Source organism: Ornithodoros turicata, chromosome 1 (genome assembly GCF_037126465.1).
Source record: "Ornithodoros turicata isolate Travis chromosome 1, ASM3712646v1, whole genome shotgun sequence".
NCBI classification, from domain to species: Eukaryota; Metazoa; Arthropoda; class Arachnida; order Ixodida; family Argasidae; genus Ornithodoros; species Ornithodoros turicata.
The window spans coordinates 142,279,812-142,303,688 of NC_088201.1; the positions used below are offsets into that span (position 1 = coordinate 142,279,812).

General features: G+C 45.1%; 2 protein-coding genes and 1 long non-coding RNA gene across 3 annotated transcripts; all 3 read left to right on the top strand.

The window, feature by feature from the left end:
• The first annotated feature begins 625 nt into the window (after nt 1-625).
• On the top strand, nt 626-937 carry LOC135370189 (uncharacterized). Its single transcript, XR_010415241.1, has 3 exons — nt 626-684; nt 787-809; nt 872-937. It is a non-coding gene; the product is annotated as an uncharacterized LOC135370189 (long non-coding RNA).
• A 12,481-nt stretch (nt 938-13,418) lies between these two features.
• LOC135386152 (uncharacterized protein K02A2.6-like) lies at nt 13,419-14,783 on the top strand. The gene has a single exon (XM_064615920.1). It carries the CDS (start codon nt 13,419-13,421, stop codon nt 14,781-14,783), a length of 1,365 nt encoding a protein of 454 aa, XP_064471990.1.
• Nucleotides 14,784-14,911: 128 nt separating this feature from the next.
• LOC135386160 (uncharacterized protein K02A2.6-like) lies at nt 14,912-15,820 on the top strand. Its single transcript, XM_064615929.1, has one exon. The coding sequence runs from the start codon at nt 14,912-14,914 to the stop codon at nt 15,818-15,820; it is 909 nt and encodes a 302-aa protein (XP_064471999.1).
• The last annotated feature ends 8,057 nt before the right edge of the window (nt 15,821-23,877 follow it).

The following is a 23,877-nucleotide window of genomic DNA, read 5'->3' on the forward strand; positions in this document are numbered from 1 at the left end:
CATGGATATCATTTTTGCTTTTGACATTTTTATGTGCATTAACTGTGCTCATCATATGTTGTAGTCTCATGAGACTAGACCACACTTTTTTTTTCATCTGCTTGCACACTATATGTGCTAATGTCCCTCACAGTGTATAACCTTTCTGCATTAAGAAGAAATAAAAACTTCTGAAATGTCTTCCGCTCTTTATTTGTTGCATGGTACATTAATGAAGGAGAACTTGGTAGAAGGAGAAGGAGAACCTTGATAGAATGAGGGCACAAGTAGGAATAACTTTTGTTTCGACTTGCGTACATGAAGCATCAACGGGAAGAGGAAACGAAGTGCAGAGCAAGAACAATAAAGTGTACTTTGATCTTAGGCACAATAGTAATGTGATGTTATCCGTGTTATTCTTTTTCTTTTTTTTTCAAATTTTAACCCTTTCAAGACGGACTTTTATCTCCGATAACTGCTAGCGCCGTGAGCTGCGGCGCGGTCTTAACGGCTGATCCTGAGGCGGTCGCCATGGGGAGCACAAGGAAACAGAAGCTCCGTGATTGGCATGTATGTAGTTTTACCCTGTCTTGCTAAACGTAACGTATTATTTGCATATATTTGTACGTTCACGGTTTTGTCCATCCAGGGAGTCGGAAAAACAAACTTGAAAAGTATAGCGGTTCGTTATCATGAAAGATGCAGGTAAGTTAGGGTAAGGTACCATTGTACTTTCTCGCGCATTTCTGTCTGAATTTCATCGGGAGGGCCCGCTGTGACGATTGCTATTTTTCTCCTGCTGTTCAGGTGAATCGCTAAGTGAAGCTGAGGTAAGTAACGTTGCACGAAACTGTTTTCACTGTTTTGCTCGCAATTATTGTAATTTGGATAGTTGCAGTAGACGCTCGGCGGAGGGTAAGTTGGCTGTATATTTTCTGAAACAAATTCCCCATTATCATTGGGAACTGTTTTATTTGTCTTTCGGTGCTCTGGTCGTTATGCCTTACGAGTATTTCCAGTATCCGCCGGCTGTATATGGTGAGTTCGCATGAGCAGAAATAACGCTTTCTTGCAGCGGTAAACGAGATCTGGGTAATGTTGACATTTTGCTCGTAATCATTGAAAATTTGTAGTTCGAATCTTTGCAGCACCTGCTCAGGAGAACGGTGACTTTGCATTAATGGAACTGATACCTTTTTGCAGTGATGATTTGATTCAGACATTGATGTGTCATGTAACTGAACGAGACTTTAATTTCAGAAACCTTCCAACAAAGGGTTCACAAGTGTCACATCGGAGAGCCCGTTACCAATTACGGAAACTGTTTTAAGCTTCACGACTGCCCATTGACACCGGATGTGTTTGCAGACATTGCGATGAGATATTCAACGTGTTTGTGTTGTGTGCTCTGAGGAAACAATCTCGGACGTGCGCACGTGTGTTGTATATGTGTATGTGCATAATATTGGATACCACATCCAATGTATGTGTTGTTCGTGTTTGCTGAATAAAATAGCATAACATTCACGACTGTTTCGTTGGTTCGATGTGTCAGCGTTTGGCTATTTTGGAGAGACAGCTGGTGCTACGATAGTCGTTCTGACGTGAAATATGCTACTTGTCTGCAAAAGCGTGGGCGGGCAACACCTGGCAAGCACGAATGCTTATCAGGATCTTGCCTGTCTGCTTTTGTTTAGGCTTTCAGTATTCCGTGAGAATAGTAACGTACCTAATATGTACCGCATGCCAGAAACGGTGCACTGTACCGGCGGTAAAAATGCGGTACATTTTTTAAAAAAATGTACAGCTTTTTTATTCGGTACAGAGGCGTTACCCGGTTAAGAGTGTATGGCAAGCACCACCCTGAACATGGCAGACTTCGAGCCGTGGTTCCATCGTACAACCTAAACCGGAGCGCAATACGTCACAGGCGCGTCTCGTTAGCTTAGTAGCACTGTAGGACCAACGTGAGTACCAAGGTTTGAAGAAACCCGGGCACCCTCAGTAGCCTATATTGGCCTATCGGATGGATCATACACTGAAATACAATTTGTTGGGGCACGTTCGTTAAATGTGGTGGTGCGCGAAACGTTTGTAGCGGTGACGGGAATGCGTTTTTTGGAATTAAGACCTACGCTTCCAACGAGTCAAAGATATCAGCTAAATTCCTAACATCTTTTCCTGTCAAATACTGTGTTTTTTAACTAACGTTATCGGCTATAATGTAATTACTTGCTGTGTAGAGCTGTGAAAGCAGCATAATTTTTCATAATAAAATGTGTATTGGACGTAAACACCTGTTTCAACACCGCACTTTACACCCTTAATGATCGACATTGCATAAAATGTGGTGTATGTCGATATTACACCTTCAGTAATGCTCTTCTTCCACTCTTTGCGGGATAGAAGATGGTGTTTTCATAAAAATACACCTGTTTTGAGCGAATAAAGGTGTAAAATAATTTACTGTGCAATTGTCTCACACCGCATCTCTCACAGAGTGGCATCTTAGCGAAGTTGTGTGTACTGACCAGCCGAAGGAAAACGATGATAATCAAATTTAGACGAAGAGAACAGTGCTCATACGTACGGGCGACTCTCGATTTCGCTTTCAGCCTGATGATTGCTGGCGATTACGAAACTCGAGCAAGTAAAACAAGCCAAGAAGAGCCAAAGCCAAAGCTGACCGTGATGTCAGCTGTTCAAGCGGACGATCAGACGGCAAACCAATAACGATTTTTCCGTAAATACAGGGTATTCGTCGAAACTATTTCGAATGTACATTCAGTAGGCACCGACCTTTGTGCCTGGTCGTTTTTTGTTGTCGTTTGTGACAATGAATTCACCTTGGAGCTGACCTTTACGGTGTACTACGACAAGGAATCATATTTTCAGTATTTCAGCAAGCCTTGATGGCTTGGAAACGCCAAGAAAGGCTGCGTGCCTTAGTCTCTTCTTCTATCTGAATATCTTCAAGCTAAGCAAAGTATACCCAACACAACCACACTGAATATTTTTGAGCATTACGATTATGGCTGTCGTAATGAATATACTGGCATTTGTAGGTGCGTTTCTTATAAAGAGCAGTCACCAGCCTACCTTGACGGAGAGAAACAGTAACGTCTACGAAACTAACAGGTTTGTCTGAATGATTACAAATAAATTTCATAGCTTGAGGAAAACGCTGCACAGACTTATCAATTGCATGCATGCCTCGACTCATGTGAAAGCGAAGCAAACAAACACCCTTTATTAACCTTATTTCATTCGCGGCAGCAAATACCAACTCAATCTTAACCCCTGAATTATGGTATGCATATGGTATGCTTGGAAGAGAGACAACTTATGAAGTTATATCATTATCTGGTAATGGATGTTTTTTTTTTTTACCGTTTGTGGGTGCAAATAAATAAATAAATAAATAAATGTGGTATTGTTTTCCTGGCACTCTTCACAATTTCACTCTTAAAATACTTTACTTGGAGAAGCCGGGAGAGGCCCATATGTATCCTACCATCATCCATCACACAGGAGATGACCTGCAAATTTCTGCATCATTCTCTGTTTTGACCGAAGGGTTCATGGTGGTGGATGCATGGAGGACACAATGGCATTGCTGGTCGCCACCTTAACCGTTAATGTTGTGTACAGTCCTGGAGCTTAACTGATTGACTGTTACATTAATGTGGAACCACCGTTTTAGCTTATATAGATTGACACTTTGCACAAATCTAATAATGTGCATCGATTAAGAACTACTAGTTGCCATAACTAGTTGCTGTTCATTAATTTCCAGGAAATGCACCATCTTAGAGTGGGTTGCCTCGGAAAGCCCGCCCCTATTCAGTATTTTGCGTGCTACAGCTGTGTGACGGACACCTCTGAGGTTGCAAGAACACGGCGCATATTCTTGTTATCAGGCGGGGAGGACTGGAAATTAATTTTGGAGTAGCAGCAAAACGTTACTGGAAGACATGTAACAGCATACAGAAAGATTTTGAAGACAGTGCGTAAGTGTGACTGGCAAACTTCTTATATGTACAGTAACGATGGCGGCATCAACGGAAAGTATGCACGTGTTACATGAATTCTGCAGCAGCATCACCAGCCAGATCATCAGCAAGGTGTTCATGCTGTTGTCAGAAACCTTTTTCATTACGTTTTGCTCATTTTTTAGGAAGCTTTTCATATCGAATCACGTTCAATTTTCTCTCCCGGTAATGAGAATTCGTTCTCTGCCAGTTCCATCGAGGGATGGCAGCACCGCTGCGAAATTGTTTTCTTCATATTTTTTTCCCCTCGGCGCTGGGGGCGGAGCATCCCGCTTGCGCATGTGCCATGTGTCGCTGTCGCAGATCGCAGTGGCAGTGGCTTTGGAGGAAATTGTCTTCTGTCTCTCGCGCGGCGGTCTTTCCGAAACCTTCGCTCGGAGGGAACGTGGCAACGAGGCTGGTTTCACACAAGTTTTCATGGGCCGAGCACGAGCATATTTATGTGTATGGGACTGTTCACACAACTGCTGCTCTCAATTCCATATGTTTCAATGGGATCCGTGTTGCGTCTGTGAGGCGCACAGACGAGAAACTCTCCTGACGCCGCTGTTGCGCCGAAACTTTTCTCGTTTCATTGGCGCCTTTTCGTTTTCTGCAATATGCAGTCCAAGTTTGCGGACTTTGTTTTCGTCGGCCATGACGTCGTGCATGCGTCCAGCGTGTTACATCAACCCTGGGCTCGTAACTCAAGTTTCTGCTCTGCGCATCACATTCTCATTATGATCATCATTACAGATCTCATAACCCCCCTGTGAGCCATGGGGTAGTGGTCCAATATTGTAGTGTGGAATTTCCTCAGTCATCATCATGCCGTATGTGTTGTTGTGGCTGTTTGCAGACTTGAAACTCTGGAGTTTGAATGATTCGGGAAAATATTCTTATTTTTAGAGGGTGGAATGAAATGGTGACAGTATCAAGAGAGGGGGAATATACGCATACCGCTGCTTCAACAAAATGCAATAGCCTTGGTGGCCCTTTGAGAATCGTTCTTTCGAACAAACGACCAGTAAGTGGGATCCCCTAGGCTTGTGATGTAAGGCTGTAGATAAAAAAAAAAAACAATCGGTGTATAAAAAGCTATTTTTTTATGCTTCGCTTTTTCTTTTTTCTTTTTTTTCACGCTCCTTGCTCTCCTTTATGGAAGTGACGGTTTCCTCCTAGTAAGCGCGGAGCCGTCGAGAGCAAGCGGGTTGCGGCCTGACCTTGAGGTATGATTCACGTATCGTTTGCGCCTACATTTGTCGATGCTTTTATTGTTTTTAGTGGCGGCGCGTGTGCGAGATGTGGCGTGTATCGCTCAACTGCTCCGATCGTCTCGGCTGGTTTGTCATCGCTTCGCAGTTTTGCTGACCGCTTCGGGAACGGCTTGAAGTGATAATACATTTGGACTTGCTTACAGAATGAGGGACGCTAATTGGGGAGACGGAACTGAGAAAAGCCGAGCGACCAACTTGTGTCTGATTTTTCGTTCTTCGCAATTTGGGTGATGATAACATTGTGCACAATTACAGCATGCGGATTAGGCGATACAAATCTATCAAGTAGCTATGCGTGGCGTATTACAGAGAAAGCACAGTATTCTGTACATGTCTGCTGCAGTCCCAGTTGGAATCACACCTATATGGCTTTATGAGCAACGATAAAGGTAGGAATGGACATAGTCGCTGGTCATGTCTCCTGTTTATATGTTGGTATCCGGCTTTCTCTTCTACTGCCCACGCGTTGGAGATAGCGAACTTGGGGAACCAAACAACCACTACATTCTAACTATGGCTGGAGACACAGTACAGGCTGCACAGCGGCGCACTATCGCTATGATTTCACGTGCCATGCGCCTCACCTTATTTTGAGTGTGCGTGCCTGTTTAAGAATAGTGGAACACAAAACAAATAAATAAAAAATAAAATAATGAAACGAAGCGGTCTTCTTGCTTGACACATACTCTCACGCACACACGTAATAATGAAATGACCGATGGAATGAGAAGTTCACGGAATGTGTGAACGTTTTCAAGTGCACTGGAAACACGAAGTAATCTTGTTCTTTCGTACTGTTTTTGCACTAATGAAACGCATCAATGACTGATATCAGGAGGTTGAAGAGGTTGAAAAAAATAAGCCCACTTCGCATATGTAATCATAAAGGTCAGAATGGAAAAACAACAGGCGCCCTGCGACAGATTTGTATCTGTTCCCGCGGACAGCTTCTGCTTTCGACAATGCATTTTCGAACAAAGTAGAGGGTTACCTCTTCTATTCCATACATATTTTTATATTATTAACTAATACTAATCGTTTGTTTTTCTTTCTTTCTTTTTTGCCTTGAACCACCAGCAAAACTGTCTATACTGTGGTGTGATATATACAGTTGTACAAAGAAGTCAGGGTTGGACTTATCTCCACCCTGGAGTATCGTTGTTCCAAGTCACCTCTGTGCAGTTTCACTCACTTCGTGTGGATGGAAAAAGTGACCGCCGCAAACGACAGCATAAATTTTGATTTTGTTAGAGGATGCCTTTCCATCGGGATCGGGTACAGGCAGGCACAAGAACTAACAGCATCAGTCGGCCTCCCATTCCTGTCGCGTAAGCTCTACCAGAAATGTGGGAAAACAGTTGTGGAAAACCTTCAGTCAGCGACATTAGACTCCCTGAAGAGAGCCGCGGCCGAAAAGGTTGAGCTTGCCAAACAACGGAAGGAGTGTCGCGATCCCGACGGCTTTTCGAACATCCCAGTCATTGTAGATGGATGATGGATGGAGCAAGCGATCTTTCGGCCATGGGTGGCAATGCGAATAGCGGGGTGGCTGTCATTGTCGGTCGTTACACGCTCAAGATTCTCTACATCGGAGTACGCAACAAGTCTGCACAACCTGTCGACGCGCTGAGTAGGAGCATAAGGAGCCTCTACCACACTCGTGTTCTTGCAACTGGTAATCGTCTTCAACGTCCATGGAGCGAGACATTATTGTACAGGGATTCAAAGAAAGTGAAGAAATGTACGGCGTTAGGTACACTACATTGATTGGAGATAGCAATGTTTCGTTGCAGTCCAGGAACAGGTTCCTTACGGCTGTTCAGTATCCACAGCGGCTGTCCAAGCGAGCACTGATCCGTCAAGGGGGGGCCGTGGAACTTGAAAGCAGAACGGAAAAGGGCAATCTTCTTCTGAGATCCAACATGATGACTGAAATCAAGAAAGCAATAGACGTACTCGCAGACAGATCCGATATGATGCTCCTCGACGCAACAAGTAATGCCGCTGAGACTTACATTAGCATGGTGGCGCGTACAGTCGGTGGCAAACGCGTTGACTAGGCAAAGAGTAAAAGTTACGGTAACAGATGTCGCGTCGCAGCACTTGCATACAACATGAGAGGTGAAAGATGGCACGACTTCTATCTGCGCAAGTTCGTCGCGAAAAGTCCATCATCCGCTTCGAAGAAATAATAACATCAAGACAAAACGCGCAAAGGCTCCAATGTCGAGAACACCAAACTTCGCAAGCACCGTTGAAGACAAGGACTATGGAGGACAGTCTCAAAGACCCGATCTGGACAGGACAATTTTTATTGAGAAAGCTAAAGACTTTGTGCGCGGCATACAGTTGACCAGCCAGGAAGCTCACAGTCTACAGAAGTCTACACTACGACACGAAACAAGTCCGACCTATGGCACTCACAAAGAAAGATGAGGATATCATCAACCTGAATACATAGTATATGTCGCCCACATAGAAAAACATTCAAGCACTCTTCTTTAGTGAATGTCATAATGTATCCCAAGTCGTTCCGCAGCAAAGATTGTCAGTACGTCATCGACCACGAGAAAACGCAGCATCATCATTCAAGCGAGATGCCCGAACGTTGAAGTGAATAAATGTGGCCTTTCGTGGACCCTGATATACCCTACGTATGCACCACTCCTGACAGCCTTATCAACAACGACGGAATCCTCGAAATAAGATGCCCTGTAACAGCACAGAATTACATGACCATCGCAGAAACCGCTCGCAACCATTCCATCGGCGTAAAAATATCGAAAGACGGCAGCTTATATCTTCCAGAATCACACAAGTACTTCTATCAAATACTAGCTCAGCTAAACATTGCGAAGAGGAGCTACTGCACACTCGCAGTGTGGTCGTCGACGGACCTGCAAGTTGTAACCATCAACAGGAACCTTGCGTTCTGGCAAAAAATATTGCCTGACATTAGGAACTTTTATGTAGGATATATGATTCCTGAGTAGTTGATCCACGATTCACGAGACACATGGAACTACGGGATAAAGCAGTGGACATGAGCGAACTGGACGAACTTTTTAAATTCTGTGGCAACTTCATCATCCTGGCAAGCTGCATAAGAATGCTATTCGCGTGCAGTGAGTGTAGATATCGTGTGTGTATACGGTCAGTCCAGACTTGTACGTATTTTGAGTACTGTATTTAAAATAATGTCTTTCAAATACCATTAACGGTATTTTGGCACTCTACTTAATACGTTTTGTGTATTGTGTATTTGTACGCTATTTAAAATGCATGTTATGGTATTTTCTACTCCCATACCCTATAATTACATATTTTTAGATCTCCCTCTCAGACTTTCTAGTTGCTCGTCTTTCTATTATCTTGCTTGTTCAGTGGAAATTCCTGAGTGCCTCGACTTGACCCGGAAATTGGCCCTTCTTGAAGTCTCCATTTAGAGATCTTGCCCTGTGTGTACTAATCCTTGGCCAGTGAGGGTTTCAATTATGTGTACCCCTGACGCGGTGACGCCGAATTCTGACCTCGTCGAGCAGGGACCTGCTAGAAGTTTGGCTTTGTCTTTTGGGTCACATATACGTAGTGGAGTTATGTGGTACCTCTTTGTCAACTTTTTGGGGACTTATGTTTAGATGACTTCTACCACACAGAGGCGGCCTAGCGTAGTGCGCGGAGTTTAGGTGATTCATGTCACATAGCAGCAACTTGCCGCATTGACCAGTGACTTTTTGCGTTCAAGGATGAATTGTACCTTAATTGTATTTCAAATACCATATGATGTACTTTACTCTATCTTAAATACTTCGATTTTCATGTGCTTATACTCTATCTTAATTACAATCTAACGTTAGTATTTATTGTATTTTCTTAAATACATTTTCGAGTATCTTGTACACGTCTGACTCAGTCTGCATGCAATGCAATCCCGGGCTATACACAACTGTATACAGGGTGTTTCAAAAAACGTGTCATTCGACTTTATAAAAAAACGGGGCGATGGAAAAATACGGGGTAAACGGCATATGTGTGGCAACTGAATTCGCCATCTTGCAAAAATATTTTCATTTGATTTTATTTAAAATAAATTGAATTTGTTTATTGGACTCCAAAATTTCCCAAGTCAACCTAACGTATTTTTTTTACAGAATTAGAGAGCCTGTAGCGAACTTAGTCAAATCCACCAAAGAAATCCGCTCCGATATTGCAAATGGTAACTGCCCAAAAAATTACCGAAATTGAGGCTTCAAAGTTTCGGGTATTCAACGCGCGCACGAAATCCAGACGCAAAGATTTGTGGAGAGAAGGACTTTGCTCCTGCCCACATGAAAGTATAGATGGTCGAAAAAAAAAGCAGGGCGGGAAAAAAGAGGCGGAATCATTTTTGTTTGCCGCTTATCTACGTATGGTGGAATGTCACCCGCCTTGTTATCTGCGCGTCATTGTGCTGGACGCCGGTCCGGCGATAAACTGTTCTAGCGTCCATGGGGGCAGGAACATGTCCTGCCCTCGCGCACTCTTTGCGACTCGATTTGGTGCGCCGTTGAATACCCGAAACTCGAAGTCTCAACTTCGGACTTTTTTTGGGCAGTTCCATTTGCAATATCGAGCGGACTTCTTTGGTGGATCTGACTAAGTTCGCTACGGACTCCTCAATTCTGCTAAAAAAATAAACGTTAGGTTGACTTGGGAAATTTTGGAGTTCAATTAAAGAAAACTCAATTTATTTTAATTAAAAACAAATGAAAATATTTTTGTCAAGGTGCAAATCAGTTGCCAGCAAAGTGCCCTTTAACCCCGTATTTTTTCCGTCGCCCCGTTTGCTTATAAAGTCCGAATGACACGTTTTTTCAAACACCCTGTATACGCTCCTGTTGGTGAGCGCACTGCGGGAGCAATCGGACTGTGCATGGCTGGCGCTTCCCTTTCATTCTTTATATATATATCCGCCCTCCCCCCATCCCCCCATCGAAATGTTTGCAAATCACACCATGGGGATAGGGTGACGGCAGGAATATCCCCATGACTTGCCTGCGTCTGTTATTTCACGTATCATAATCGCATAATTCAACATAGGTACACGGCCGAAAATATGATGTGCTGAACCATCGGTGCAAGCACGCGAATAACTGTGGATGAAGCCGTGTGGTAGGTCTCACACAAATCCTGTAGCTAGACCCGGAAAAACTCAACGGACATCCATAACGATGAAAGATGAAAGTCACTGAAAAGGTTAGCCAGCTGTAGGACTCGAACCCACATCTTCTGGATTGTATGTATTTGTCCCTTCTATGTTGTTCCAGCCTCAGAACATCAGTTTTTTCATATCCATAACGAGCAAGGCGCAGGCAAGATCAACCGTCGTCTTATATGCCCAGTGTCAATAACTTTAGCTGGATTTTTTTGTACCTCTTGTAGTCACGGTCACCCGCATACATGTTATTTGCGCTCACCTGTGTATACGTGGTGCAACTAAGCAGAAGTGAATAACACTTGTCTATGCAGATGAACAGTCCATTTGATTGCCTTCAATTTTGTCCTCTTGACAACTAGTACACATAGCTCCCACACTTAGGAATGACCTAGAGTACATAGAAGTGGCACTAAGGAACGAAGAGAAGCACATGCACGACAAAATTCCATAACAGATGGTCTGATTTATGACGAACAGAACCTGCTGTTGTATATAACCAGCCGCACACGGCGTTCGAAAGGTCCTCATGAGTGGAATGCTACACAATAATAATGGTACACAATTCAAGCGTCTTTCCGACACACTTGTTCAAAATCAAGGCACGTCTTCTCGTTCTCAAGCCACATTTCACGGAGATCCTTCCCGTAGCGGCCGCTTAGTTACATCCTGGACACCTTATCACGCACACCTCATGTTATCGTGCACTTGTGTTGGTCGCATGAGATGTCAGCACATCTTGACCATGCCAGATTCAGCTATGAATACTGTCCTTCGCACCATATTTAGGCTGAAGCATATACTGGGACGTGAACCAGTGTAATAAAACAAGCGCACCCCCGAAAACATCACGCAACTGACACACAGAAAGTACAAGACGTACCTTCTCTTCAACACGTATTTGTATCGTGCATTACGCCATGATTACGCCAATTTATGTCCTACTGATTGCAGCCGAGGTCGCAGTAACAGGCCATGCGTGAGGAATATCGATGCACGACGCTGACGCCGGATAGAGCAGGCAATGTAATTCACCACGATAAGACACGCGCCGTTCTGTCCCGTCGCCAAGGCAGGTTGAAACAACAACCTCACGCAGTGCACGTAGCCGTTTGCCTTCCCTCTCGCTCTCGCACCTCCCATCTCGATGTATCCCCTCTCCCGGAGCGGAAGCCCACTGGGGGCAGCACAATGCAGCCCATGCTAGCAGACGACAAATGTCCACACATTTGTCCCGTTCTTCTTGAATAATACGAAGGTTAACGTTGCAACTTAGCTTGTACTGTCATCAGGGGACACAGATGCACGTCCTGACATATTTTTCAGGCGTTTTTTTCGTCGCTGAAAGATCTGAGGAAGTGATTTTTGCTGCTCCCATAGGACTCCATGTATTCGCATTCACAGAAAAAAAAAATCGTCTAAATTCGCCTATTTGCTGTATTCAGATAAAAAATATGTCAGGACGTGCAGAATTTGCCCATGTATTACCAGCTCGGCGTACTGCTCCATTACTGCGGTAGTTTTCGAGATGAACTTCCCAAAGCAATGCCCATAGAGAATACATTGGGTTGATTCCGCCTTAATCGATGTGGATCATCAGATTTGTGCAGGGCTGTGAACAACGTCAAGGTTAAGCAGGTGGTTCAGGTGTCTGAATTTAAAGAGCAAAGCGTGTGCAACCTAGTCGCTGCAGCCTATTGCTGCTATCTTGTCTCAAAGGATTGCTAGGTGTCAAAGCAATAAAAATCTCAGATCTTAAGCCTATAGTTTGGAACCATTCAGTAACTCCCCCCAAAAGGGTCACTTGATGCTGGTAGTCAAAACGGATCCATGCCAGTGGGAGTCAAATGACTCCTCTTAGTGGCATATGTAACGATGGCTCTTGTGATAGCGGTTAGCGTACCCTTGAAGGTCAATTGATACGACAAGGTGGCTACGCCCACCGAGGTGATAACGATGCGCGAGACACTGTGTCTGATGATTATTGTACCTCTCTTGTTCCTGAATAAACGTCTGTAGGCACGGTGTGCCACAGTTAGTATATTGGCGACGAAGATGGGCCTCAAGACTACAGCATCCAACACGTGAACCCTCGAAAGGTGAGCAACGACGAAACGTTGCTCTCCAAAATGTTGAAACCAGAAGAAAGGACAGAGGGCTTCTGGAACCTTATCGGCTGTATGCCAGAGTTCGTTACAGTGTCCGGTAACTTCGACGTCTACTACGAACGTTTTGAAGCTTTCAGCGCCGTCAATGGGTTCACTGGCGAGACAAAGAAGCAAGTATTCATCACAGTGTTGGGAGAAGTTGCGTACGTTACGCTGCGAAATCTGCTGTATCCGAAAACTGCCTCCGAGACGGCATTAGCTGACATTGTTGAAATGCTTCAGAAGCACTACAAGCCAAAGCGCTCTGTGGTTACAGAAAGCTACGAGTTTCAACGTAGAGTGCAGGGGGAAGGCGAGACTGTGTTGGACTTCGTCGTGGCCCTTCGGAAGCTGGCAGCTACTTGCGACTTCGGGTCCTATCTGGACGGGGCCCTACGAGACAGGTTCGTATGTGGACTACGAAATGGGAATATTCGCTTTCGATTACTTGCGAGTGACGACGGCCAGGAGTATAAGTTTGACAAAGCTGTATCAATGGCAAAAGCGATGGAGGCTGCCGAGAGGCAGTCGAAGGGACTACAGCTTGACGGTGCATCTACAGGGAGCAGTGACACCGACACGTCTGTCAAATGGCACGGCAGAACTGCTCGACGGGAACCCAAACGAGACAAGTCACCGCAGAAGTTAGTAGAGAAGAAAAGAAGTAGTCAGTGCTATCGATGTGGTCAAGGACATGCACCGCACATCTGTCCGCATAAACGAAGTGACTGCTACTTTTGTAAAAAAAATTGGACATGTAGCAAAGATGTGTAGAAAGAAAAGCAGCGCCATGTCCCATGTGGAACTAGAGAGAGAACGTTTCGTTGTCAAAGGCAAAATTAGTAAGCCGTATGTGGTGCACATGAATGTCAATGGTAAAGAGTTACCAATGGAAATTGATGCAGGCTCTGCAGTTTCAATTATCCCAGAGCGGGAGCTAGAACGAGTGTTTGGAAGCGTTCCGTGCACAGAGTCGGATATAAGGCTAACCACCTATAACGGAACCCCGCTGCAAGTTAAAGGCACATTTGAAGTCGACGTAGTAAACGAAGGCAAAGAATATAGGCTTCCGCTGGTGGTAGTGCGGCAGAGAAAGGGTTGCCGCATGCCCACGTTGATGGGACGAAATTGGCTAACGGAGGTTAGGCTCGATTGGAATACTATTAGCTATATTCGTGAGGGCAACCCAGAAAATAGGTTCACCAAGTACAAGAACGTGTTCGAGAAAAGCTTCGGCAATATTAGAGGCTATGCCGGGACCTTGACGCTGAAAGAAAATGTGAGACCAGTATCCTGCAAGGCTAGAGCCGTGCCTTTTGCCCTACGGGAAAAAGTGGAAGATGAGCTACGCACCATGGAAAATGACGGTATATTGTACCACGTACAAACAAGCGATTGGGCCACGCCATTAGTCATCGTTCCCAAGAAGGAATCTAACAAGATTAGGCTGTGTGGCGATTATCGGGTAACTGTTAACCCGTGCTTGAAAGTGAACCACTATCCCCTACCGCTCCCCGAGGACGTCTTTGCAAACTTAGCAGGTGGAGAGTGTTTTACCGTATTGGATCTGGCAAAAGCATATTTGCAATTGGGGATGGATGAGTACTCCCAAGAGCTTTTGACCATTAATACGCATCTGGGCTTGTACAGGTTCACACGATTACCTTACGGAATCGCTAGTGCACCAGCCATTTTCCAATCCGTTATGAACCAAATACTGCGCGACGTACCAGGAGCTGTATGTTATCTCGACGACGTGTTAATCTCGGGAAAAGATTATCACGGGTGCAACGAACGTGTGAATGCCGTCCTTGCAAGGCTGCAAGCGCATAACATTCGTGTCAATAAATCAAAGTGTCAATTCTTCCAAAACTCGGTGAAGTATTGGGGACGCGAAATCGACGGTAAAGGGATTCGTCCCACAAAGGAACACGTTGAAGCTATCGCCAAAGCACCACGGCCGAGAAACCTGACAGAGTTGGAAGCCTTTCTCGGTTTATTGAACTACTACGGTCGTTTCCTGCCAAATATTGCTACAACGTTAGAACCGCTACATCGTCTGCTGCGTAAGGGTATCCCCTGGAAGTGGACAGTGGCCTGCCAGAAAAGCTTCGAAGACGCGAAGCAGCTACTTTGTAATGACGTAGTCCTTTAACTGTATTACCCTCGCAGGCCACTTCGTCTGACCTGTGAGCGCGTCATGTTACGGCTTAGGTGTGGTGATGTCGCATGTTATCAACGGAATGGAGAAGCCGGTAGCGTTTGCTTCGCGAACATTGAACCATGCAGAAACGTAATTACGCTCAAGTTGAGCGTGAAGCGCTTGCAATCGTGTACGAAATTCAGAAGTTCCATAAGTACCTATATGGGAGGACACTTGAAATCATTACAGATCATCAGCCTTTGACACAAATATTCAGCCAACAAAGGCATACAAGTCCGGTCGCAGTAGCTAGAGTACAGCGGTGGATTAATGTGCTTGCGGCCTACAGCTTCACCGTGAAGTATCGTAAAGGTGATGACCTAGGAAATGCAGACGGCCTCTCCAGGGTACCATTGCAACGCACCGTGGCGGTGCACAAAGAAGCCACAAATTACGTTTCACCTTTGAAGGATTTTCCCTTGACGGCGAAGGAAGTTGAGCGCGAAACGACGAAAGACAATATGTTACGTAAAGTTCGAGAATTTACTCAGCAAGGTTGGCCAAAGAAGTGGAACCGAAAAAGGCTACCGGAAGAATTCCAGCCATTTGAAGTAAGAAAAGAGGATCTCTCCGTAGACTGTGGGTGCTTGCTGTGGAACGGCCGCATAGTAGTACCCGGTGCACTTCAGAACCAAGTAAAGGATTTGCTACACGAAGACCACATTGGTTTCAGCAGAATCAAAATGTTGGCACGGACATTAGTATGGTGGCCGAAAATTGATCGGGACCTGGAAGACATAACAAGAAACTGCAGTGTATGTCAAAGCATGCAAAACGTGCAGCCAGCAGCACCATTGCAACCATGGGCCTACCCGGCTAGGAAATGGGAACGGGTCCACATGGACTTTGCGGAAGCCGAGGGGTCTCATCTGTTAATCATAGTCGACGCTCACTCAAAATGGGTGGAAGTAGGAGTGATGCCATCAACGAACGCCGCTCGGACAATCGAAAAGTGCGTACCACTTTTGTGCGATACGGACTGCCGTTAGAGGTGGTTACGGACAATGGCCCCCCCTTCCGTTCGAAAGAATTTGAGAACTTTTTGCGGAAAAACGGTGTACGACACACTTGCAGCCCACCATACCATTCACAGTCGAATGGAGCAGCAGAAAGGATGGTGCAGTCTCTAAAGAAATCTCTGTTGAAGTCTCTAACAGAAGATCGCCACAGAGAGGAAAAGAGAACGTTGCGGCACCGTATCGACCAGTTCTTATTCACGTACCGTGCGACACCACAGTCCTTCACGGGTAGGACCCTGAGTGAGCTGTTTTTAGGACGAACTCTGCCCACGAAACTTTCGATGTTAAAGGGACAGTCGCATTCTCCGAGGTCAATTCGAAACTAATTCGAATTCTAATTCCTTGGCGACCACTGAAGTGGGCCCGAAAATACCATTTCGATCCGCGGCGTACTTTTCGCGCAATCCGATGAAAAAGAAACCTGAATCTTGCGCCCTCGCTCTCTAAAAGTGGGAGGAAACGTCACCCGGATAAGGCCAATCAGCGCGCGCCCTGGGCAAATGCGAGCCGCGCGCCTGTTTGGCGATCGCGAAGCGAAGGGAGCAAACATGGAGTCGGAGAACGAGAGTGATGTTTCTCTGTCTGGGGGAAATTCTGACGAACACGTTAGTGGTAGCGGCGACGAGTTAATGCTGGATGATGACCCATACTCTAGGGACCCAATGCCTCTGGAACCCGCCGACCATCCACGACATGTGGCTGCGGCTAACCCGCGGGATGACATTTTTAGGTGACGTATCTCTTTGCATGGTTGCCGTCGGATGTGCGAAACAGTTTAGAATGTTGAAATCGGCAGGTTTCTGTGTGGAGTTCGTGACCCACAGGAGCCCGACGAGAGCCTGTGTTGCCATTCTGTTGCCAGGGTGGTAGAAATGTGCAACAGTGCCGCCGTGCAGTGCATAGCACAACACCCATTACTCAGGGACATCTGCCTTCGCAGAGAGCGTCTAGTGGAGTACGCGCCTCAATTCTGCCGCTATGATCAACATTTTAGGCGACTCAATCCCCAGGACCACAGGTAAGCCTGCTGCAGTGCTCTCCCGTTTGCTATATGATTACGACCGTAATGAAATTTTCGGTTTAAATGACCCCCCCATCAAGATTCGGAAGGGTAAACTCGGGTGCTTGTCGGGTGTTGTTGGTTATGCAAATTGTCGCACCTAAAGTGGACAAGGGCTGTATACAAACGGGTGACTATTCTCAGCAGCTTTTTGGCCTACACAAGTTTGTCCCCCATAAATCATAAGCGTGGACGACAGCCGTAGAACAATCCAGAAAATTCTGGTCCAACAATTCCATTAGGAAAAGTGAAGCAACACAGCCACCTCAGCTAGTCTCGACATGCTCTCAATTATGCCAGTTAGCCATGGCCTGATTGGCAACACAAATCCCTGATTGACTGGCAGATATCCAGTGGGAACTCTGAAGGAAAGTCTTACAAGTCTGAAACAGAAGCATTTGAGGTGCCAATGAAGGGGGGAAGCATGTTACTGAAGAACGTAAGAGTAACGTATTTTGGGAGAAATTGGATTTTGCCAAAATTGGAGGGAAGCTGGTTTGGGAGGGAGTTAGCAGTTGGAATCAGGCTCATCCTGAAAGAGGCGGACATTTTTTTGTTGTACTATGTTGCACATCTGCCAACCTTCCACATTCAAAATGCGGGAGACCCTGGAACTAAGGAAGGAATGCACAGGCTTTGAACTCCAAGGTTGGGATAGTGTCTGTTCATTGTCTTCCCAACACTGCGGGAAATTTGGCAGGTGTGCAAATGCCCACAAGATATGATTCTAAACAAAAACAAATGTCATGTGGAGTTGTCTTTTCCAGCTGCCTGAGGTTCACGGTATACTCGTCATTCACAAGATGTCCTGGATGCGTTGTCCAAGCAATCAGGAGGGAGTTCCCGTCTACGTCTTATCAAGGCTATCAGCGCTAGGACCATCGAAACAAGGGTGTCTTGACAAGAGAGACAAGCTGGTGCATACTGATGACTGGAACTGGAGACATGTAGTGGCAAGATGAAAATTTTGCTGACATAGGCACACTTTGTGCAAGTGAGCCCTTGGTCACCTCCCTTGCCTCCCATCAGAGGTTTTCGAGAATACTATAGGCGTGTGGTGTTCTCGAAAACATCTGATGGGAGGCAAGGGGGATGACCAAGGGCTCACTTGCACAAAGTGTGCCTATGTCAGAAAAATTTTCGTCTTGCAGCAATTTTCGTCTTTTCGTCATTGCAGTGTGGGGGATGTTTTGTCTTGTCACTCTGTATCTCCAGTTGCAGTCAACAGACTGGCTACCCGTCTGTACAGCAAAAACTACTACAACGTGACGGTATTAGCTCTGGCATCAGATCCAGACCGTACTGCACTAAGTTAATGCCGAGGTGGGAATATTTCGAACTCTGTGCAGATTGTCAGTGCGGTGTAGTGACAGGAATAAAGAATGACCCTATAATTGCATCGATTTATTGTACAGTGGAGTATGACGAAGTGAGAATAACAAAATAGCTTAGGTTTATTTGCCTCTCATTATGTATGGCAGGCAAATAAACCTAAGCTATTTTATTATATGTTGTGCTGTGGTTCTAAATTAATGTGGTGTGAAGTCTGAGTGGTTACAGGTATGCTGCCACAGGGTTGTTAGGAGGGTTCATGTTGGCAGATCCACATCTGATGTACTAATACGCTATGCAAGTGCGTGTCCTTTGTTTTCCTCTTCCTGGAAACAAGGGATAACAACACCCTTGTGAGGCGCCGTGAAGTGGGTCCCCAGCACTTGCTTCAGCCATGACCTCTGCATCTGAAATATGGCCTTGAGTGTTAACACTGAAAAGAATACGTTGAGGGCCTAGCGGGTACAATAACAAACATAAAAATTACTATGCAAATAAATCTTCCCCTTTGCAGCCCCTGTTTCACTGGCACAGTTATTTTCCTGTCGGCATTACGTTATAAACGATGGCAGCCGCATCACACAAGATTCCTTTCACAGGATTCGACAATTTTCAGGGCTCGTACATATCCATTATGTTGTGGGACGTGCAAAAATAATTGCATTATTTTCATGGCTTGACACGTGGAGGTAAGAAACTAAGGAGAGGGCTATAAGATCGGAGGGCCGTGGGACCCCTCTAGCGGTCGCTCCTGGCAATACCACGCCCATCTAGTTGCCCGGTCACGTGATCCCCACATGTTTCGGCGTTATGGCGGTCTGCTCGGAGGATTGGAAGTTTAGCAAACCTCATCTTCAGCAAACGTCTTACCTTCAAGGAGTCCATTCGCACCATTCGCACAATACCTTGAAGGTTATGGGTTGTTTCAACATTTGCCGCGTGATAAATCACAACAAAAGTTGAGCAAAACAGAAGAGAAGCCAGGCAATGTCACGATGACGTACGTACGTCTTCTAGCGATTTAGTGATCCATTGCTTCCACACTGAGATGATCTATCTTGTGTTTCAACGGGTGTGATAACTTCTAAGATGTTATAAAAGCGGAAACAAGTTATTCGGCCGCAGCTCGTCTCTGTATTCAGGTAAGATACGCCGCGGACATAGAGGGACGCCATGTTTTATGACGTCTTGCCGTGACGTTTATGGGTCACGTGTGTGGGCAACTAACCACAATGCCATGCGCGGGTCACAGCACGCTCACTTGCATTGGGAGAGGCGCTTAGGGCATCTCCTTAGTTTCTTACCTCCATGGCTTGACAAAACATACCAAATCCAGTTGATTCCGTTGACGTGCTTGCTGCCGCCTGAAATAGGGCCAGAAATTAGCAACAAGGCTGCAGTCGAATACTGATGCAACGTGAAGTGTCTCGGACGTAGCCAAACACAGATTGCGATGTTTCTACGTCCCTGAATGCTGCCATCGGGCTTACACTATGAACTGTAGAAACATCCACAAGCTGCAATAACATTAGAATAACGCTGTCATGTGGGAGTGTTACGTTACTCCTGAATAATACCGGCGACAATTAGCACAGCGACAACACACCAATCTTTTTTCTCGAGATTACGCGTACTATTGCGTCAGGATGCTGCAATCATTGTAATAATTTGTGTACATTAGTAGGCGGTGTGACTGTGACAATCGGCGGCGAGGCCAGGTGTTCGCGATGATGTTTACTGTAACAACTGATAGTTTTCATCGTAGCGTAGCTGTGACCACGCAGGATTGTCACTTACCTCCGTTACTGGTTCCTGCCCTTGTTCCTGATCGAATACTCTAGGCACGGCGTCAATCTTCAGCCGTTTCCGTTTTTGCCGTAGCCCGAGCCGAACTTGCAATACATCTTCATAGATAAATAATAAAATAGGCGTCGTCGGCGAAATGACAGGAACAGACGCGTGAAACACTCAATCCTTGGGCCACACCACAGTAGTGGCTGGCGATCGCTGCCTCCCACTTTCGTTTCGTCTCGCCATTGCGAGGTTGGTGAAATCTAAGCTCGGGATTCGCGTTATAAGTCTTTGTGCACCCGGGCACGTAGCACCGGTTTCCTGGCTGTGAAATCGCACGTCAACGGCGTAAAATCCTAGCCCACGCAGCACAGCGCGACGACCCAACGTCGGTGCGCTTGCGGCGACCGACCCGACGGGATCGGCTCCCGACCATGGTCCGGCATATGGTTTGCAACACGGGGATGTTAATGGTCCGTTATCGGCAGCCTTTATCGTACCCCAACGATTTCCCGAGGTGCAGCCAATGGACAGTTACGGGTACCTCTTACCCCCAAAACAAGAGTTAATTTGCGCGCTTTTTAAAAACAAAATCAATATGTCATTGTAGAAAACTCTTTATTGCATCATAGTCACAAGATACATGGGTTCTTTAATGCATTACTTCACCAGCAATGAAAAAAATTAGTGTTACATTGAAAGTATATAACCACCAGTCCCGCAAATGTACTATTTACTTCACAAATATTCACTTAACACAGGTTATATGGAACAGAGATAGAAGTTGGAACTCGTTGCCAGTTAAGTTAGACTGTTGAAAGATGAAAGTCACTGAAAAGGTTAGCCAGAACATAATTGTAGGCCGGTTCCACGTTAGCTCAGACAGGAGGTCCCATAGACGCCTGAATTTTCATGATTTATATATATACAGTATTTAGGCGCTCATCGCAGATCAACATTGATATGATCAACATTGGTAAAATTAATCATTCGAATACTTTCCGTGCAAAAAATCAGAAATCCAGCCCTGAATTCGATTGTTGCAATTTTGCCGTATTTACACGTGTATACATCCTGAGTTTTAAAAGATATCGTAGTGCAATTTTTGTGTGCTTTAGTATACCTACCTGCCAGCACTCCGAGCGCAAATTTAGGCGCACAGGTGTAACACTGCATCGTATAAAATGCGGCGAACATGCTCTGTCGCGCAGTTTTGTTCAAACTTCGACGCTTCTTGCTCTGGCTCTAGATATTTCAGACACGTTCGTACGCAGTGCGGCCGCCTTTTAACGCGCTAATCAGCAGTATACGCCTTTGGAGAAGAAGTTTTTGCGTTAGATGAAAGGCGTAACATCGGGCCATGTAATGGCAAAATATATACGAAATCAAGTGGAACCTTTTTGAGAAATACACGCGCAAAATCCATGTTTATTTCGAAATATGCCTAAACATTTGCCTATTTCAGCACATGCCGCTAGGAAGTATATGCAGGATGGATACATCAGAGGAAAGAGCATTAAAAGCTGAGTGAGCTGATACCAAGTATTGCGATCAGGGACATCTTTTGCCAGAGATATCAAGCGTCGAAATTAGGACAAAAGTGCTCGAGAGGGCATGTTCGCCATTTTTTATAGCACACAGCGTTGCACCTGCGCGCTTAAATTTGCTCTCTGACAGCTGGCCTGTAGGCATAATAAAGCAGCATCAAAAAATTTCAGAACAATATCTCTTAACACCTGGGATGTGTACGCGTGCAAGCACGGCAAAACTGAAACATCCGAATTCAGGGCCGGATTTTCTCGATTTTTGCACGACAGCTATTTGGCAAAAATGTTGATCATAATATACGATGAGCTTATAAATATAAAAAATATTGAAGACCCAGGAGGTCGATGGGACCTCCCTGCTTGAACTGACGTGAAACCGGCCCGTAACTAAATTTCAAACGCAGTTACACGTAATAAAACGTAATGAAAATTGACGTGAAGTTCCTAAGCTACTTTAGAAATGTAACAGGTTACCTTCAAGTTATTTTCTACTCAATATCTATACTTTTCAGCTCTTGACCTGCCTATATCGTTAATTCAGACCTTACTGTCACAATTGGCGATTCAAGACGTTTCAAAATAGTCTTGATATACAAAAATGATATCAATATCTGCTACGACAAAAGAAGCCTACATTTATAGGCTTCTTTAGGGAGGGATTTGATGATTTTGATCTCGTAATAAGGCACATGAAAAAGCACAAAGCAAGTTGATGCCCTACGAGTTGTCCCCTACATACATATCGTAGAATCGTGCCAAGTTTTAATCCTGATACTCAACGCCCTCTATCATTATCAATACACTGCTTATCGTTAAGATGCGCGATACCTGAGCTTCCTAATGCTCGGCTAAAACATAATTTGTAACATTCACCGTGTAACAACGGGAGTTAGTCGCGCCGTGTACGTGCCATCTTTCATCTCAAGTCATGGGGGAAGGACTCAGCCTGCGATGTTTTTAGACCAGAATCGAACAAAAGGAACTTTGAACTTTCCTCAAGTTACTTCGACGAACTTAAGCCCCCCCCCCCCCCGCCGAAACAAAAGAAAAAGGGAAAGGAACGAGCTCCTCAAGAAGTTACTGGAGCTCAAAAGCAAAGAGCTATGCAAAAAGTTACTGAAAATAGCTAAGCCGAGTAGCCTAGTTACAGTATCGAGTTACTGGTAACGAGTTACGCCCAACAACATGGAACACGTGAACAACTTGAGAATCCGTACTATATGTGTCATGATCGATCTATACCTCTTTAAGAAAATAGAAGAAATATTTGCGCACCTTTGCTAATACGAGGGCAACATACACACAATTTGGGAACCGCAATCTAAGAAAAAAGGTGTGACAAGGTGGTGACTTCCTTAGTTACCTCCTAAGCCAACATAGCGTCTGATAAGGGGTGTAAAATGGTGGTAAAAGATGTACGTACCAAATTACAACATAAAGATGTACGCCCCCCTCGCTCACCGAATCAGAAGCGGTAATCCTATTATTCGTTGCAGAGAGTGAGGTAGCAGGTAGAACTTTGCAACCTTTTAGGCGCAACATATGCGACAACTATTACCTCCTAAAAGGTCTAATTGCTCCACCCTTTTCTCTGAGAGTGCAGTATGGCACATGTAGTGCGACTCGTACCCTTATCTTTAGGAGAAAAATTAATGTATCACAAAGATGCCTTTTCTTATGGCTTTCTTGCTACGAAGGCCTCTTATTATGGATACCTGAAGTATTTTTAAAAGAAAAACAACACAGCTTGCCAGATCGTATTCCTTTCAAGCAAGCATCACAGCGCGATAGGTTCATAGTGTTGAAACCGAAGTGCGGGGTGGATTCTGAAAGTGGAAGATAGCTTGAGGTCAGGGTTACACTGAGAAAAGTACACCACACCACAAGATGCACACGCTTTTGAATAGAGACCAAATAGCTAAACTTACAGTTTTCAGCATGACATGACAAGGTCCGCTAGAAAAATCTTGACCATCATCACTGGCTCTGAGGCAGAGATCTGGTGGTGGGCACTTCGGTGATACCTTCATCAAGGCATTGATTTCTTTAAGCACGCTCTGGTAGTGGTCCAGCATGACATTCTGAATGAAAGATCAGGATAGCTTTCATTCACTCACAGTTTCAAACAAATTGACATATCATGCGACGATCACATAACGCAAACAGATTAAAGCGGAATAATTTATTCACTTTGGAGGTTCCTTTTTTTCTTTTCTTTTTATTTAGAATGACTACAAAAACGTACCTTGAGCTGAAGTCCTCCAGCATTCCAGTTTTGTACGCACGCAGGAGATGGA

What these genes read in the sequence shown, in the direction of transcription:
- LOC135386152 (XM_064615920.1), top strand. Translation starts at nt 13,419, where the DNA reads ATGTCCCATGTGGAACTAGAGAGAGAACGTTTCGTTGTCAAAGGCAAA.
- LOC135386160 (XM_064615929.1), top strand. Translation starts at nt 14,912, where the DNA reads ATGCAGAAACGTAATTACGCTCAAGTTGAGCGTGAAGCGCTTGCAATC.